Source organism: Nanorana parkeri, unplaced genomic scaffold, assembly GCF_000935625.1.
Source record: "Nanorana parkeri isolate BGI_ZX_2015 unplaced genomic scaffold, ASM93562v1 scaffold169, whole genome shotgun sequence".
Classification (NCBI taxonomy): domain Eukaryota; kingdom Metazoa; phylum Chordata; class Amphibia; order Anura; family Dicroglossidae; genus Nanorana; species Nanorana parkeri.
Window position 1 is genome coordinate 46225 of NW_017306437.1, and position 16989 is coordinate 63213.

At 41.4% G+C, this 16989-nt stretch overlaps 1 protein-coding gene across 1 annotated transcript in view; it reads right to left on the reverse strand.

Annotated features, from left to right (window-relative positions):
* Positions 1-16989, reverse strand: part of IFT88 (intraflagellar transport 88) — a 72170-nt gene that overhangs the window by 44755 nt on the left and 10426 nt on the right. The window contains exons 7-12 of the mRNA XM_018554687.1: positions 16872-16941; positions 14514-14604; positions 14308-14412; positions 13591-13693; positions 2593-2707; positions 9-240 (exon numbers count right to left, since the gene is read on the reverse strand). Coding sequence (XP_018410189.1) covers positions 9-240; positions 2593-2707; positions 13591-13693; positions 14308-14412; positions 14514-14604; positions 16872-16941 — 716 coding nt within the window. The remainder of the gene's footprint in view (positions 1-8; positions 241-2592; positions 2708-13590; positions 13694-14307; positions 14413-14513; positions 14605-16871; positions 16942-16989) is intronic.

The following is a 16989-nucleotide window of genomic DNA, read 5'->3' on the forward strand; positions in this document are numbered from 1 at the left end:
TGACTTACACCAGGTGAGATATACTTGTCTTCATCGTCAATTCCTAAGGGTGCAGCTATCAGTTTCTGGATAGCTTTTTTCATTCTGTCTCGGTCTCCAATAGCAAAACAGCACAGTATTAGATTGTAGCCAGCCTTCAGGTTCGGAGACTCACTCATGATGTGCTCAAATGATGTAATGGCGTCTGTGTACTGCCCTGTTTTGATAAACGTAACTCCAATATTCTGCATGATCTTGATCCTAAATCGAAGCATAGTAAAGGAAAGGACTATTCATTAATATGCTCACACTTGGAGACTCGGATACATAGAGTTAGGACCACACTTTGCAGAGGTGCCTTGGTGCGGCAGTGTGGCTTCTACACATTTTTGGCCAAAAGTTTGTGCAACTAAAACCTCTGATTTTAACGCATACTGTTGACAGGGCTACTTGTTTGGTTGCAGACTGGCTGGCAGGCTGAGGCTGGGGAATTTTTGTGTTTTGTATTGTTGTAAGCCTTCCCAATGTGCGCCCTGCTATAAAGGCCGGTTATGGATTCATGCATGTACCATTTTTTCTCCTTCTGCACTTAAATATTGACCTCGGCCTTGCTTTGTGTAGCATTACGGTACATTCAAGTCTAATGCCCTATGTTAGGTTCAGGTTCTCTACAGGAAGTAATTTTGGACGTGTGTTCAGTGTACTCAAGTATACTCAGGTCAAGTACAGAGCCTGTTCATTATGGATGACTTGGCCTAGCAGTCAATGGCCTCAATACTTTCTGAGTCACCAACCTGCAGCAGACATGCAATCAGAGGAAAGTAAGAGCTCCTGATCTGTATATTTGTTCTAAAGTCAACAGACCAGCATAAGAGCAAATCAGTAATTTCAGTATTAAGGAGAGATCAATAATGGCAGCCTCCATATTTTACATTACAAGTTTCCTGGGAAGAAGACATTGCTTAGAGTATTTTGACTCCTCAAGTAAAGATAATAATTTATCTTTAGCTATCACTATATCACTGTATATGGCTTGTAGGATGACAGTGGTGAAATGCGCCTCCCCGAACCCACCTACGGTTGAGGAGTGTTCGCCGAAGTAACCAACTAACCAATAGCACACCTATTCCCTGCGCTAGTGATGATGAATTGTGATTCCATATGGTCTCGATTAGGGATGCACCGATATATCGGCCGCCGAAACATATCGGACGAAAATGGAACTTTTAGCATAATGCCAAAAGTGCCATGTTTCGGCCGATACATCGGCACATCCCTGCTTCCTCTCCCAGTGGGGAAGAGAGAAAGTGTCACAGGCGGCCGAGCGCTGCGGTAGGAGAGCGCCGTTAACGGCCGGTGTCTCTCCTCCCACACCACTCGGCCGCCTATCACAGTCCGGCAGAGCGGTGTGTGGGCGGAGACAGGCCGCGCTGTCACAGGAGGCGGAGCTTTCCTCCCTGCTCTGCTCGCTCAGCCTCCTGTGACAGCGTGTCAGAGAGGAATAATAAAAAATGAATTAATAAATACAAATAAATATAAAAAATGTAAAAACTAAAAAGTAAAAAAAAATAAAAATAAAATATTTAAAATTTGTTACAAAATTAAAAAAAACATTTTCGGCATCGGTTTCGGCCTGGCGGTTTTTTAAATTTCGGTTTAGGTTTTAACATTTCCATTTCGGTGCACCTCTAGTCTCGATGGTTGGATGCCTTTTGTCCCTTCTGTATTTTATCATCTGTAATATGTGCTATTCTGATTTTTACTGTGTGCATTTATGCTTGGTAATAAGTTAAATAAAAAGAAGACATTGCTCAGGAACCTCAGAAGAGAATAAATACATTCTCATCTTAATGGGGGGTTTCTACCACTGCCAGTAGTATTCAAAAAACCTTTATTCATGGGTTTTAGATCTATTTTTTTTATTTTTTTCTGCTTCAACTGCTCATGCCCCCCTGCCAATGCCAATCCCTGTCACCGTTGAGAATAATATAATCAAATGCATGTAAAATAAAAAGGAATTAGTAACAATATTGTTCAAATTAATGATTCTTGAAAAATCCAGTAATCTTGCAAGCCTAATATTGTAAAATCAGCTAAAATCAACTTTTTTAAAAATGGTATATAGTTCTTCTCCTGGCCAATGTTTAGACAGACTATTGAAGTTGACAGAGTATCCAGTAGAAGTGTACACATTTAATGTCTTACCATGGAGCTCAGGCATATTGAGGGCAATTCTGTGAATTGTACTTCAGTACAAAGACAACACGTAGAATTTCATTGATTCCCTTTTAGACACGTCATTTAAAGTGACACTAAACTCACGAGTTAAAAACTTAAAAATGCATTCAAGTACCCTAACTATTAATAAAATGTGTCTTATTTGTGTATCACTCGGCTGTAGATCCTCAAATCATCTCTGAATTGGTGATGACACTGCCCTTCCTTCTGGAGGGTGACTACTTTTGTTCCCATGTTCCCTGTGTGTGTTGTAAAAGTAGTCACCAAGGATCAAAGGATCTACAGCTATGTGATAACTGACCTGACTTAAAATGTAAAATATATCAGGAAACAGGACTCACTACATTTGTAAGCATTTCAGGAAGAGTTACTTGCCTCATCTCCTTGTGTGCACCAGGGATCTGATCAAGAGCCATACGATAATATTTTATTGCTTTGGAGTAGTTCTTCTGTTTCAGATAAATGTTGGCCATATTGACCTTTAAGCGACCTGTTAAAGAAATGTTTGAAAAAGTAATTCAGCGGAAAGCACCGTTTTTATTTTCTGTCCAAGCAACCAGTGGATTAGAGTTCTACAATGGTGGGAATAGATCAGAGAGGAGTTTGGAACTCTGAAGTAGAAATAAAGTTCTTATGGTATTATAAATGTAAAGTGTACCTGTATTCCCCTAAAAAAATCTTTTAAAAATAAAAAGTCCTGCCTAAATGCAGGCAAAACACAATCACTGAGATTACGCTTTTAACCCTTAGGGTCCATTCACACCATCTGCGTTGGGGCTGCGCTGGCCATTATTTTCAGCAGAGCCCCAACACAAGACAAGGCAATTTGACTTGTCACAGATGGTGCCCATTTATACCACCTTGTTGCGGTAAGAACGTGGTGTGCGCTGAAAAGTAAAGCATGCCTTACTTTTTTCAGCACAGAGGGATGCGACGCAGTACAACCTCCTTGTGCCCTGCTGTGCTCGTAGAACTAAATGAAATGTCACATGTGACATTTCAATAAAGTTCTAAAAAAAAAACAACATAGTGCAGTGCACTGGGATCAGCGTTTGGGCACTGTGCCACACTAATAAAAGCACTGTAGTACAGGCAGGGACACCACCGGATCAATCAAACACTCTCTCCCGACTTCCTCCAACTGCGCCACCCACTTCTGCGCCACAAATTCCACCCTATGTACGTTACGTCCAGATTGACAAAGTACATTTTTATGTGAGTAAAACTTTTAATATAGAAATACAGTGTGCACTATGGTATATATTTTTTCTCATTTTGGGCTGATGAATTAAAGGATAAATATATGTTGGTATAGTTATAGCCTTTAGATTACCCTCCAAAGTCTTATATTCACCTGCCTATGCTCCTGCAAGGTCAACGCCATGTGGTCCACTTAAAAGATAACTATAAAAAAGCATAGGTATCCTTTAAAAAGGAACAGAACAATGACAGTGCAAATAAAATATCAGGCAGAGGGCAAAGGACTAGTCATCAGTATTGCCTGTGGTCTTCCTGCAGCTGATCTTCTTGTGCACTGTATGTTTTGGGGCAGCCATCTTGGTAGCAACAGGGTTTTGCTTCTTCATCTCAAAGCCTCCAGCAAAGGAGAACAGTGAGCAGCTTACTTCTTAAGCATACTTAACATTTCTAGAAGCGCCCTATATCATAGAAACTCCACTTTTTGAGTTCAGGTCTACTTTAAAATTCCGACAGTAGGAGAGAGCAGAGTGAGCTCATCTGCTTGCTGCTGCAATTTCACTATAGAGAGAGAACACTACTGTATTCCTTCTACAGACTACAACTGTAACAGAGAACGCAGACCTCCTGTGTTCATGGACACGCTTGTAGACAAGGAGTCTTATATATATATATTGTTTTTTCTGTATTTCCTGGATTTCAGCCTCAAAGTGACATTAAAGTGAAAAAAATGTCTCCCCCCCCCAATGCTGGTGTATGCACTTACCTTAAATGATGCCTCCTAATCCAATCATCTTCTTCTTTCCTGTAGTTTTTATCAGTCCCTCCAGCACTGGTGCCGGTCTCTGATCCAGCACTGACGGCTGCGTCTGCTGTGTCCCACGGAGTCTGTGCGGCTGCACGCTGCTGGGCTGCCTGCATTGACTTACCTTGTGTCTCTCCTCATCTCCCAGCCGAAGATCTGTACTGCGCATGCGCCCGCCCCATCATCATTTGCGGCTGCCTGAGAATCTTCAGATCTTCCGACGGGAGCGTGCGGCGGAGGCACAGGTAAGTTACCAAACAGGTTTAAACTTTTTTCAAAATGTTTTTGTATATTTCTACTGCTTGCTAGCAGTAGATATATGCAACAATCTGCAAGGGTTTAAATACCCTTTAAAAAGGAGAATTATGGGGTTAGGGCTTTTTCCCATAGTTCTCCTTAGGGTAACGGGGGGACACAAACTAGCGTCCTCCCGTCACCCTAAGCTCAGTATACCGCGAGCTGTAGCTCGCGGTATACGGAGACGCCGCAGTTGAAGCGGATCCCGACAATTATATCTGGATCCGTCCAGCTGCGTGAGTGACAGCTGGCTCTGCCTATCTAGAGGCAGAGCCAGCGGTACCCGCCCCCTCCCCCGTCCGTTCCACCAGTCAGCGCTGGAGGATCGGAGCGGGGAGGGGGGAATCCAGCCCCTCCTATGTCACGGCAGAGAGCCGTGACAGGATCGAGAAGTGAGCGAACGCCGGTATGTGTTCGCTCACTTACGATCTACTGAGCCGACCTGTGACAGTCTCATTGTCACAGGTCAGCTAGAACTATGAGGTGAGTGAAAAGCACTTACCTCATAGTTCTCCTTTAAGTCATCAAACCAACAGAACATTTTACCAACTCTTCAAGACTGGCTGAGGACAAGGCACATATTTGCAAGAAAACTGAAAAAAGAAGCAGTAACATTTAGGTATCTTTTTTATCACATGTTTAGTTCAGTTGCACAACTACATTTACAAATAACATGAAATCATACCCAAATGTTACCAATTCTGTTTTCCATCCTGTGTGTCTCCACATTCCTGAGGCTAAAAGTCCCACCAATCCAAGTTACACACAAAGCTAACGTTGTCTTCTCCTGACATGAAGAACTGACCTAGTATTCCACCTCTCTTGCAGGAAACCCAAAATAAACCCAAACTGCAGGAAAACAACTTCATTTTCAAAGGCATGAGCAATATTTTGTACTGGTAGGTGTGTTAAAAGCCTGTTTTCAATGACCTAAGGAAGATTTTTTTAATACAAATATTCAAAAACTCCCCAGATTTATGTTATTATTTAAAGGAGGACTCTGGGGTCAGTGTTTTTCTCCATAGTTCTCCTAAGGGTCACGGGAGGACATAAACTAGCGTCCTCCCGTGACCCAAAGCTCAGTATACCGCGATCTACAGCTCGCGGTATACTGAGACGGCCGCAGCCGGGACAGATCCCAACATTACTGTAGAGATCCACCCAGTTGCGTGATAGGCAGAGCCAGTTGTAACTGCCCCCTCCCCAGTCTGTTCCGCCAGTCATTGCTGGAGGATCGGGCAGGTGAGGGGGGAATCCCTGTAGGGACAGGATCGAGAAGTGAGCGACCAACGGTATGTGATCGCTCACTTCCTGATCTATTGAGCCGACGTGCAACAGTTTAATAGTCACACGTTGGCTCGAACTATGAGGATGAGTGAAAATCACTCACCTCATAGTTCTCTTTTAACTATATAAATTAATTAATTAATATATATAGTTTTAACATTTAAATCCTGCAAGACTTTACAGAGTACAAAGGTAAATGTGCCTGTTTACAAAGGGGTTAACAATACAAAATTATTACTATTATTATTATACAGGATTTATATAGCCGCAACAGTTTGCGCATCTCTTTACAATATAAGCAAGACATTACAATCACAATACAATTCAAGACAAAATGATGAGGAGGGCCCTGCCCGTGATAGCTACAATCTAAAAAGGGACAAATGATACAAATGGTGGTAGCTGTGATGAGTTGTTTGAGAAAGTAATAGTTCAGTGGTTAGGTAACGGTTCAGGTGGGATAAGCTTCCTTAAAGAGATGGGTCTTCAGGGATCACCTAAAGGCAGAGTAGGAGGTAGCAAAACAGGTTGGGGTAGGGAGCTCCAGAAGGTGGGAGAGACTTTAGAGAAGTCTTGAAATGTTAGTCTTTGTTTCTGCATTTGGGTTAATGTGGAACCCCAGAAAAAAAGTACTTTTTAATTGAGTTTGGTCCAGAGAAGTTTTGTGTAATGCTACTAGTCATTTACTATGTACGTTTTATTCCTGCATAATACTACTGGCAGCCATGAGTTGACAGTTCTGGATAGTGTACAGTAAACGTGAGTCCCTCAGTCTCTCCCTTTCTCTCCCTTCATCCATTCAGAAAAAGCCTTATATTTTTTCACTTAATGCAATGCTTTCTGTGAATGGATGAGGGGAGAGGAGGGGTATGGTAAACCATAAGATCTCCCTCCTTGTCCATTCACAGAACGACTGGCTATTGACAATAAATGTTCAAATAAGTACCCGTGTCTAAGCATCCATGGAAACATAGTGGCGAGTAGCTCAGTACATAGTTTACAATGCAATGTCCCTACCACAGTCATACTGAAACACATTGTCTAGGCTAGTTTGAACAGAAGCAAAATGGACGAGGAATATATCAGGGAAAGTGACATTTTTTTTTTTTAAATCTGATTGCCATTGGAAAATCACACAAAGGGTTTCTATAGGCATAACAGAATGTTTGCCTGAACTAGCTGTTTACAGTATGATTGGGCACTTTGATTACTTGCAAGCCCCTTTATGGATGAGGCTCTCTGCTCAAGGCTGAGACTGATCTCCCCAGAGGATCCCTTATAAGCATTGACATGCAAGTTAGCACAATGAGTCTGGTGTCTAGCTAATGCATGCAAGCCCATTAACTCTCTAATGTCTGCAGGTAGCTTAAAATGTATGTAAACCTGAACTTGTCTTATTTGCTCCCTTTTGGTCTATTAAATATACAATTGAAAGCCAGAAATCCTTACTGTACACCCTGTCCGAACTAGGATCTTAAGCAGTCCTATCAGCCCTGCCCAACTCTCTATGTGAACTACAGAATACCTCACCCCTAAGTTACACAAATGAGGAGAGGGAAAATTGTTCTACAGTCCTAATGCCTTTCCCCTCCTAGGGTGACAACGCTGCTTCTTCATAGATACCGTACAATGACTGAGCACTGTCACCCCAGGATAGAAATTTGTTACTGGCCCAAAAAAGAAAACTAATGCGATCACCACATCTAAGGACTGGTTGGTTGCAACATATAAAATGTTTGCTTTTAGGTTTAGATACACTTTAAGGCACTGTGCTGATGAGACTATTTTGTTTAGTATTAAACCCTCATAAACATTAGCAGAAACTTTGTCTCAGTGTAGTTTACTGATTGTAAGGAACCGGGTCTGAACCCAGGGCCTCTGCCCGAGCTGGCAGTGGTTCTACCTGCTGAGACACCTAAGAACCTTGGATAGCTCCTTGCCTGATCTCCTGTGTATCCTCAGTTATACCTAATCAGATGCTAAACTCTGACTTCCTTGCTCCTCCCATTAACTTCCTATTTAAGCCATGCCTCTGCACTTCCTCTTTGCCAGATTATTGTGCTCCTGCCTTGATCTTGCTTCCTGCTCCCTCTGTGCTACAATCTACTCATACTGCTTCCGGTGTACCGATCCTTGGCTGCTGATTCACCGACTACTCTCTCCATCTCCTGCTACATACCTGATACCTGACCTCGGCTTGTTCACTGACTACGCTTCTGCCTGCTCCTCCGCCACTACCCTCTGCTTGTGTACCAAACCCGGCCTGTTATACTACGAATTGCCTGCTGCTTCAGCTTCTGGACTCTGAGCCTGATCCCAGATCGTGACACTGATTCAGATAAATGCAGGTTCAGGGGTGTGGAAATAAAAAAAAAAAAAAAAAAACTTCTTGTCCAAGGACTAAAGCGGGAGCGCAATCTACTTGCCCTCATGACAATCTACTTGTTCAGATACAAAAAAGTTATTTTTACCAAAACCCTATTTAACCATGCAAAGAAGCACTTTTCATTGGTCAGCATGGTCACCTGACCACGGTGACCAATGACTGCTCACAATTTGTGAGCAAAAGTAAAAATCCATAGAGCAGGGCTGCACTGGACGGCAGTACGGTGTACAGATAGTACACCTGTACCCACGGAGGGCAAGGACCGTGCGCCGAAAGGTAAGTATGGGAGAGGGGGCCAGATTCCATTTTCCCAAATTATTTAGGAAAGTGAACTCACCCTTTAATGCACATGCGCTGCTTATTCACATGCAGATAGTGATGGGGCCGGGGTTGGTTTTAATTTTAATGATTTTTTACTTTATCGTTTAATTTTTATTTTATTTTTTACTTTATCTCTTTTTGATTTTGATTTTATTATGTTTTACTTTTTTTCAGTTTATTTTTTTTCCCACTTAACTTTATTGCTATCACACAGGGACTAACAAGCCCCGATGTGTTTGGCGGGAGATCGAGCACAATGCAGTTGCCTGATGTTCTGTGTTGAAGGGCAGGTTCTAAAAAGAGAACCTGTCACTACCAAACACTATCACATAGGGTCCTGTTATCCCCTGTGTGATAGCAATAAAGTTAAGTGAAAAAAAAATTACATGAAAAAAAGTAAAAAATTATAAAATTAGAAATAGACAAAGTCAAAAATAATAAAGTAAAAATGAAAAGAGAGGTTCCGTGCAGCTTGTAACAGCTGAGATAGGGGGCGATGTGAGTACAGCGCTCCTGTCTCACTGATTACAGAGAGCAGATCAGAGAACGGACGTTCTCCGCTCTGCTGTAACGGCCGCCGCCGTCAGCTCTAGCAGGACATCGGGAGACGCAGCAGCCAGCCGCTCCTTGACCCGGCCGCTTGCATTCCATGGTGGAGTGCACACTCGTCACTTCCGGTTTCGGAGGCCGGGTGCGTTCCGCCTTGGAACGCGGACGTGCGCCGATGCGTGCCGCGGCTCCTCCTCCTCTCCATAGCCCTATTTAAACGCCCAGAAGACACAGCATGGAGTTCCACTATTGAGCCAGAATGCCTGCTGTCTCCTGGGACCCTCCATAGCCTCCAGCTAGTGCCTGCAGCCACTCACCCTGGGACCGGACACCCCAAAAGAACTCCAGCTCCATCCAGAAACTCCAGTACCTAAACAGCAAGTATTCAGTGCAGTTGCACACTCTGCCATAAAGACTGTATGCCTATCTGAACTTCCATATGTAAGGTCATTACTACTTGCTGGGGAACTGAATCAATGCCTGCTTTCTCTGACCTGCTACTCAGTAATTCCAAATTCAACACTGCTGCTTAAGGGTAGGGCTTATGTAGGAATAACCCTCTCTGAACCATCTATCATTTATTTTGAGGCTGTGATGCTAGAAACCCTAACTCTCTGTTAAGTTTGAGAGTAAAAACCAGGGTTTCCTGCCTGAGAAGCCTCCGCAGTTGCGATCCACAAACCCCCAAATCCATAACAGGCGTGACATCTGCTCCCCATCCTGAAATGATTGCCATGGGCCTGGGTCCCACAGAAGAGCGGGGGACCCCAAAAACCTCGGCAGGGAGGGGCAGACAAGATGGCTGCTCATTTTGTACAAGTGATCTCAGATCACTTGTACAAAAAACAACCCGCGGCTTCCCCGCTCTACATTTAGCCCTGCTAGCCCACAGCAGGGCTAAATGTAAAAAAAAAAACACCTGCCCGATGCCCGGAACTGCATGTCCTGGGCGTCGGGGATAGGAATTCCACACCACTAAAGTTTTTTTAGTACACAGTGGTCATAAGCTCAACAATATTTGTCAATACAGAGCAGGGGAGTTGCTGTTGGATTGAAATGTCATGTCTAGTTTCTACCCACAAAGATACAGAGGAACTCGGACTTGCCAATAGGGTCTAGACTTTGGGTCCGAGTTTATCATCTCATTCATACATTGTTGCATACAAATCTTTGTAAAAATCCAGTGGAAGCCCTTCTCAATAAACCCATCTCCACCCTGCTCTGTACTGAAAGGGCATTGGTCCAACATATAGTTATTGCTAGAGCTTGGAGTTCTCCAATCCTTAGTTTTAAGGGGCGGTCAAGAATAGACCATCTGGTATTATGATAAATGAAAAAGTCACTGCAATGTTGGCCGATACTCAGAAGAAATCTCTTGCTATCTGGCAACCGAGGATCTAATATGTTCACCTTTGCAAGTTTGATCCCTCCTTGTTGGATCTTTAATCATCTATGCTTGGACCTTTTAGGATTTTGTCTCTCTCTTTCCCTCTCTTTCCTCTTTGCTCCTCTCCTTCTCATTCTCTATTCTTGATCTTTCTACGTTGATCTATTTCTACCTTATTTCTTTCTCACCTTTTTTTTCCGCTTTATCTTCCTTTTTCATTCTCTTTTCCTGCTCTTCTTCCTCTTTAGTTTGTTCTCCTCCTCGTCAATGTTTTTGCGAGAGGAGTTGCTAATTCCTACCGTTACCAAATGTGACAATACACTGGACAATCCTTTTGATATCTGGATTTAGTATTGTGCTAGATCAGAATCTTTACAGGGAGTCATGAAACATTTAAAAAAGTCCCCTTTAATCCTGTGAGCTGATAACATCCTGTGCTCTTTGCCTCTGCTGACTCTTCTCAGTTACATTGTTCCCAGCTATCTCTATAGGGCTACGGAATCACATTCCTCTATGTTATGTAGTATAGGAGGGGAGTGGGGTTTCACAGTCCTAGCTTGTTTCTTTTCTACTGATACAGTATGAATAATGCGCATTGCCATTCTAGGACAGGAATTAAGTTACTGGCAGGATCACTACATGAAAATAAAGTCTGAAAAAAAAAGAAAACGAATGCGGCCACCACATCAATGCAATATATTACATTTTGTTTTTGGATTTAAATATACTTTAACAATATTCTTCTATAGCATTGCAAGAAGTCAATTGCAAGAAATATCTACCACCAAAACATTACTTTTATCAAGTATCTTCCATTCTAAAAAAACTTTTTAAAACAGAGCTTCAGGCAATCAGATTTACTATAAACATGTATGTGGAAAAAGTAAGTACACCTCATGGACATTGTTGACTTTTTCAACATATTGGAACAGGAAAATACAGTAAACTCCCAGTTAGGCACCCATGGGGATCGCAGTAGGTGCAGTATAACTATAGTTTCTGGTTACTTGAAAGTTAATAGTAACTAGCTTCTGCAGCCCACAGGTGAATGTAAGCAGCTGGCAGCAATAGCCAGACTGCTATTGGCTATTTCTAATTGCAATAGCCAATAGCAGGCTGGCTATTGAAACACAGCCCACTGGGCAGAGGACCGGACCTGAGAGAAAAAGTTCTCGCTCAGGTCCACTCCTCTGCTCAGTGGGCGGGAACAACAGCCAGCCTTCTATTGCATTTTAAATAGCCAATAGCAGGCTGGCTATTGCTCCCCGTTGTTTTCATTCTGCTGCCGACTGTGGAACTTAGCCTCTGGTTGGCTGCAAGATGTAAACAAAGAATTTCCTTAGCAACTAAATACATTTAGTTGCTTGGGAATTTTTGTGTGTACCAAGCAACCGACAACTTTTTAGTGTGCATGAAGCCACCGGCAAAAAAATTAAAACAATAAAATGAGGACATATGATGTCCTCGTTTTTTTTTGCCAGTTGCTTGAGAGTATCGGTTGCTTGAATGGCAGATAATGGAGAATTTACTGTATTAGATCTTCATCTAAACAGTGCTTACAGATAGCAATTATATACTTGAGTACAATGTCAAAAACTCTGCTTGTATTATCATCTATTCAACAAAAATATCAAAAGATGTAATAGTGTACTGTGGAATAATGAAGAAAACCCTTGACCTCAAAAGCTTGGTGCAATCACCTTCTGACTATATTACATGCACTTTGACACCAATTGCTGCAAAAATGACCTGCAGATCCTGTGATGAAGTTCTGGGAGAATTCTTTTGGCATGAAACTGTCAGTTCTTGGGCTGGATTTGCGGGGCTGGCAAGTTAGCAGACATTTGAAATCTCTGCCACGTCTAGATTATTTTCCTTACAGTGGAATGATTGATTTCAAATAATTTGGTGATATTTGGAAATCCCTCTACAGACTATTCCTAGATATCCACAACCTTCTTTTTAAGAGAACCTCAGACCCTAGTTATCTGAGATGTAAAGCTGAACGCCAGCCTTACCTTCAGTTTTGACAGGTTGTACAGATGCCTCTCCTGTACTGAAATAGCTTGCTCTGATTTCACTGCACACTGTGAGCTTCTCACGATGTGCATCAGAAGCTGAAGCAAGTCACATAGAACCTGCCTAATCACTTGGTCTAAAATTAGGTATGGCTTGGAAACAGGAAGATTGTATTTAATAATTTCATTAGCATGTTAATGAAGAGGGAGGAAGAGCCAAGGAAGAATAAAATATAAAAAGATTATACTTCAGCTTTAATCAAGACAGGTTTTATCTGCACAGTCTACTGTCACCAGTCAGCATGACCGGACTATCGGCCTTGCAATTTATGTTAACATTTTTTGGGGACAGATAGAGCTTTCTTTTGGAGGTATATAATCACCATGGGGGAAGGGGTGTTATTTTTTTTTTTACTATATAATGAGAAAAGTACCGTAAATGTAAAAAAAAAAAAAAGTTTCCCTACGTTATGTTATAAAACATTTATTCTTACCCATATTTTTGGTTAAACATAAAAGGCGGGATCACGTCGGGTAAATAGACAACAAACATGTCAAGCCTTAAAATTGTGTGCGCCCGCAAAATCGCAAAAAACGCCCACAGGCCCATAGGCGACACTTAAACCGCTTTTACTGCTCATCAGTTTAGTGTTATCAGTGATTAATGGCCCTAAAATTATTGCTCTCACTGCGACGTTTGCGGCGATATGTAACATGTGCGGCAAATTAGGCACAATCGTTGTTTTCGCACATAGGCGCATCCGATGCATATCTGCGTGTGTATGTGGGAGGTTATTGTATTTGTGTACTTACTTTTTCTATGTGACAAATATGCATTTGCATTCCTTTTAGATTATAAGAATCACTACACCCATGAATATCAATTGTATGTGCAATTTATTCATGTATATTAACGTTATCTGTAGGCACTGTGTGAATAAAGATCTAACCACTGCCTGTTCAAATATGGTGAAAAACGTCAACAATTACTATTGGGTGTACTTACTTTTTACATGACTGTATATGTGAACTGTTCTACCCACCTAAGGATTTATCATTCGGAAACCAGGGAATGTTTATTTGCAGCTTGTTTTTAAAAATGTAATTAAATTAAAATCATGTATACCTGCATGGCTGAACATTTTATTTTTCACAATCACTTGATAAGTATTCAGGGCTTCCGCATACAACTCATTGGCAGAGTACTGGGTGGCCAAGTTCAGCAGCACCTGTTATACATTTAAGAAAAATAATTTAATAAGGAAGAGTGTTATAACAGTTATGATGAAGTCAGCTGTCCAAGTTGTGTGTGTGTGTGTGTGACATACTAAAGGTGCCCATACACCTTACAAATATCGGCCGATTTTCGTATGTGATCGCGTTTTTTTCCGATATTCGTAAGGTTGATGGGCAGTGTACAACCGCAAATACTGTACAATCGATCGACTTTTGACTAACCAGCAGGTTAGAAAACTTCGGTCGATCGTACGATTTTCACAAGGTTGGTGGCGTTTCCGTACATCACAATTACTACGACATGTGCAGACGAAAATATGTGCAATCGATTACTGCAATTCGTCCAGGTGCTTTCTTCTAATTACCGCTGATCCAACCTTGCGATAATTGGGGCAGGATGAGGCCGCTGTACGAAAATCGTACGACGGTTCGATCATCGGACGAAAAGTTGGTGTATGGGCAGCCTAAGAGTACATAACCTGATAATATGTACTGTATGCTGCACTAGAAAAATCATACCTGGACTCTGATTGGTTGCTCCATGCACCCCTCTGGCCTCATGCATACAACACAGCTATATAAAAGAACAATCTATCTCTGTACATACCGAATATGTCAAGTCCAGGTTAATATTCTCAGAAGACAGGATTTGCTCTCTTTGTCTGACCAAAACTCTCTCCTTTCTCCCAGCTTCCTTTGCTTTGTCCAGGGCCTAACAAAGCAGACAGAGAATATTGTCATACTTTCAACAGAATGTATGTATTTTGCAATAGAAATTTGATTGCTGAAAGTGCAATAGAAATAGAAACTCACCGTCTTTAAATCGCCATTGCTGTTGGCAATACAGCTTTCTTCTATTAATTCATTAACTTGTTTTTCTAATTGTCTAATCTTTTCCTCTGGTCTAAAAGAAAGAAAAAACTCATAATCAGGGTCAGTACATAAACACCTCCCCCTTGTGTTCAGTACACATCACAGCTTCACTGTGCACTTTTTAATGGCTGCAGAATACAAACGTACCCTGTACATGCTGCACCAGAAAACATATCTCTGGCATTCATCAATAACTTTACCTTAACCTTCCCATGTTAAAAACACACCAGTGAGATTATTTGCATTAAAGTGTATCTAAAGCTGACTTTAAATTTTTAGTTATAGTGGGGAAAGGTTAGAACCCCCATTTTTTTTTATTGCTCTCTTTGTCCCCACTGGGGAAATTCACTCTATTTGTCCTGGTGACCACTGAAAACAATCCAAAATTTTGAGTTAAGTTGTCGCTGAACAGGGATAGAGGAAAAATCTTCCAATGGGGACATCTGTTGAGATTTTCCTCAGCTTTGAATTACGCATTCTTCCTGTTGTGTTTATGGTACAGGAAGTAAAGAAAAATCCCCCCATGGCAAAAACAACCTGAGAAGGGCTAAACACTTCCTGCTCTATCCAAAGCAAAAAGAAAAATGTTTTGCAGTTTGATATACTTAAAGTGACATTAAACCCTCAGATTTTTTAACATAAAACAATACTGTAATGTGTGCCTTACTGTAATCCATGGTTGTTTCCCTTCTCTTTGCTGCTCTTCCTTTTAAATCCTCATGTCTTCTCATGCTTGGGGAGAACTTCCCTTTGCAGCTGAGTGCCTCTTCCTGTAGTGCTGGCTCAGGTTGCAAACCAACACACAGACACCATGTATCCCTTTCAGAGACAAGGCAGTCAGCTAAAAAACAGAAGTTCTGCCCAGCATGAGAAGACATGAGGATTTAAAAGGAAGAGCAGCAAAGAGAAGGGAAACAACCATGGATTACAGTAAGGCACACATTACAGTATTGTTTTATGTTAAAAAATCTGAGGGTTTAATGTCACTTTAAGGCTGATCACACTCACATATACTGTATCTCTAAAATTTGAGAAAGACTAAAGATTACAATTCAGATTGTCAAAAGGTCGCTTAACAGAATCGACGATCGAAAACGTTGCCAACGTTTTCAATCGTCGATTTTAATCGACTAAATCGATTAACTGTTGCAGCTCTAAGCCAAACCAGTATTGACTTTACTTTCCACAATGCAACGGATAGTGAAAGCTGCAACATCACTGGTTTCTATATATGACTATTTTTTTTTAACTTTTCAGTTTTCTCAGAAGTTGACGGTATTCTGTTCTATTCTACACTTGTAGATAATGGATGTCTAACACATTCTCTGAGTGTAGTGACGAGATTGCTGTGATCGAGTTCCTAGGTTTGCATGCCAGCTATGGCACTCTACTTTCCCTGCTGGAGACAAAACCTGCAGAAGTGAAACTCCCATGGGTGGGCAAAAACATCCAAAATCTGTCTGGGAATAGAGCAGGGAACTACAACAGGGAAATTTGGGGGCTGGGGCTCCCAAGAGATAAAGAAGCTTACTCAGGACTCATCCCATTATAATCTATACCTAAAAAAAACAGTTTTGGTTGACCTGCTCATTCAAACACCCTCATATAAAAAGAAAGTCTTTTATACGATACATGGCTATTGTAAAAACTGCAGGACAATGTAGCAAACATATAAAATAAGACCCATCATGGATAACTCATTTATAATTTACAGAAATCAAATCCAGAATGTTTACAGCACTTAACGTACCCCTTTCAGGATCTTTACGAGTCTGTATGACTTTATTCCTGACATGCTATCAAATACAGTAATCTTATAGTTTTTTAAAAGCTAAATCTTTTGTCATTAAAAAACAGTGATTGATTTTCAGTCCAATAACTATGCCTAAGCTGAGATGATGTCACCAGTCTGCTGGAGGCAGAAGGAGGCATTTCCACAGTCTCTTCTCCATCAGTGCTTAGACTGTATTAAAGAAACTTTTTAGCAATTCATTAGGTGAGAGTCTGCAGCATGGGCTGATCTGTATCAGACATGTGTGAACAAACCCATGAACTGCACAAGCACCAGGATGTACATGATTATGTCATCTCTGAGCCAGCATCTCAGTCTAGGAAGCAGATAAAGGCGCTTTCCATGGCAGTACCATAATCTTTGTGAAAGGCAATAATACCCATAAGTGCTACAAGTGCTACACCTACAGATTACTTTGCATGTCGTACTATGAAAAACAGATCTACACGTTCATTTATATGTATACAGCTCCCAATATTATTAAGTGAAAATAAACATATACTTACGTATCTTCATTCTTGGCTTCCAGTGGAGAAACGGGACCTCGAGATTGACCCAGAGGATCGAAAGTAGAACCTTTACAGAAAGGCATATTGCTCAGTGATAAAGCAATTCACTATATAT